At 40.6% G+C, this 2,500-nt stretch overlaps 1 protein-coding gene across 1 annotated transcript in view; it reads left to right on the forward strand.

The window, feature by feature from the left end:
* The window catches only part of LOC122254016 (uncharacterized), a 12,166-nt gene that overhangs the window by 7,964 nt on the left and 1,702 nt on the right, over positions 1 to 2,500 (forward strand). Inside the window, exon 6 of the mRNA XM_086535716.1 lies at positions 1,142 to 1,222. Coding sequence (XP_086391842.1) covers positions 1,142 to 1,222 — 81 coding nt within the window. The remainder of the gene's footprint in view (positions 1 to 1,141; positions 1,223 to 2,500) is intronic.

Consider the following 2,500-nt stretch of genomic DNA (forward strand, 5'->3'; position numbering starts at 1 on the left):
GAGGAGGAGAGGGAGAGGGAGATGGAGAGGGAGGAGGAGGAAGGAGGGACAAGGGAGAGATGGAGAGGAGGAAAAGATGGAGAAGGAGAAGGAAGTGAAGGATGAAGAAGAGAAGGAGAAGGAAGTGAAGGATGAAGAAGAGAAGGAGAAGGAAGTGGAGGATGAAGAAGAGAAGGAGAAGGAAGTGAAGGATGAAGAAGAGAAGGAGAAGGGAATGGTGGAAGAGGAGGAAGAAATGGAGTAGAAGGAGGAGGAGGAAGAGATGGTGTAGGAGGAGGAGGAAGAAGAGATGGAGGAGGATGGGAAAGTCAAAAGGAGATGGAGGAAAGGGAGGAAGATGCGAAAGAAGATACGAAAGAGAAGGAGACGACGAAGAAGGAAAGGAAAGGAGAGGAGGAGAAAGGTGAGAAGGAGAGTAAAGAAACAGAAAGAAAAGCGGGAATAAGAGGGAAAGAGAAGAATAAAAATAAGGAAGTAGAGGAGTAAAAGTAAAGAGGAGATGGAGGAAAGAGAAAGAAAAGGGGCGACAGAGTGTGAAAGAGAAGAAAGTAAAAAGCGAGGAAGAAAAAGAAAGATACAAAGAGATATGTAAAAAAACGAAAGAGAAGGAGAAGAGAAGAATAAAACGAAACGAAGGAAACGAACAGCCAACCTAGAGGAGAAAGAGAGGGAGAGAGAAAGCCCAGGAGTTATGAAATACGTTACTCACCCGAAAGTCGATTAAAGGCAATTGAGAGCCACGCCATCGATCAGAATGTAGGCCAGATAATGTATGTTTTATGGACAGATTACTAGTCGATCGGAAGGGGAAGGCCGTGATAACAGGGGAAGGAAGTGCTTGATTTCAAGATGGCGGCGGGGGAGGAGGGAGGCTTGTGTCGGTTATTCTGTGTAATTTGTAAACATATATAGACACGTGTAGACTGATGTTTGTATTCGTGTATGATTGTATGTGTGTATGTGTGGAGGGGCGGTGGGGTGCCTGTGTTTATGTCTGTGTGTGTGTATATCTTCCTTTGTCCTTCAATCATGTATTCACAAACGGTCAAATACTAACAACTAACAAAAGCCAATCAAAAACGCATATTTTCTCACCCTCGGAAACCTAAGCCAGCAATTCTTTCCCTACCACTCTTTTCAGGTCCACTTGCTCGTGCTCGACACACCTGGGTTGGCCGACGAGATCGTGTCGGGGCTCTCAGGCAAACACTTCGAATACTTAGTAAGTCCAAAGGTCAAATAGTTATCATGAAGGTCACGGATTGTAAGGTCAAACCCCCCATGGTCATGTTAATCATATTATTAACCTTTTTGGATAGAGAGCACTGTCAGGTCATGGCAGAATTACATGGGTCAACAGTGGCGGATCTAGGGGGCGGGGGGTAAGATATAGGGTAGGGGAGCTGCTACCCCACCTATATGGATTTGCCCCCCTGCCTCCAATTATCTAAACTCGAAAACTGTAATTATAAAATACAAAGCTGCTCAACTTAATAAAACGAACAACAGATAAACTGAAACATTTCTGCTGCATGTTAGATACATCACTGTTCCCTGATATGTAGAACTTCCAGTTAATTCGTTTAAATTTAACGTTATATCATGTCATATTTTATATTTATATCATATATATTTTATACTATATATCGCCCTCAAAACCCCCTGCCAAAACCGTACGGTCCCTCCCCCCCCTTTCTAAATATTTTGTAGAACCGCCTGTACCTAAATTAATATGAACACAAATATGTGGTAAAAAAACAACAACAACAACAGGAACACAGACAGTTAATCATGAGATTGATTTATTTTGTCACTTTTATTGCAATATCATATACAAAGGACTGATATAATTTTAAAAGGCTGTCAGGGGATCATGTTAAAGGCCAGTGATTTACTTTCAAAGGTAATATATAATTTACATCTAAGCCCAGAGAGTGAAAGGGAATTATGTATCAAAATAAAAGAATGGATGGAGTGGATGGATGGATGGGTGGGTAAATTGATGGATGGATGGGTGGGTGGATGGGTGGGTGGATGGATGGATGGATATATGGATGGGTGGGTGGATGGATGGATGGATGGATGGATGGGTAGGTGGGTGGTTGTAAATGAAGATTGGTAGGTATATAGGTAGGTAAATCAATAGATAGATAAATATATATATATATATATATATATATATATATATATATATATATAGAGAGAGAGAGAGAGAGAGAGAGAGAGAGAGAGAGAGAGAGAGAGAAGTTAAGGTAATCAACACATAAGTGTTCAACATGATCCATATTTATATCATAAAGTTTATTTCAAACAAACATATTCGACAAACAAAGATATTTTGTAACAATTATTCCTGTTAACAAGTGCAACAACATATGTTTACACAGGCAAAACATTACGTCCATATATCATGTGTACGTTATAACTACAGGTACATATACTGTATACACACACACATAGGGTACGCTAACACAGGCCATTACATCTAGAGGATACAAGG

Source organism: Penaeus japonicus, unplaced genomic scaffold (assembly GCF_977035675.1).
Source record: "Penaeus japonicus unplaced genomic scaffold, GWHDUDI00000001_assembly GWHDUDI00000004, whole genome shotgun sequence".
NCBI lineage: Eukaryota > Metazoa > Arthropoda > Malacostraca > Decapoda > Penaeidae > Penaeus > Penaeus japonicus.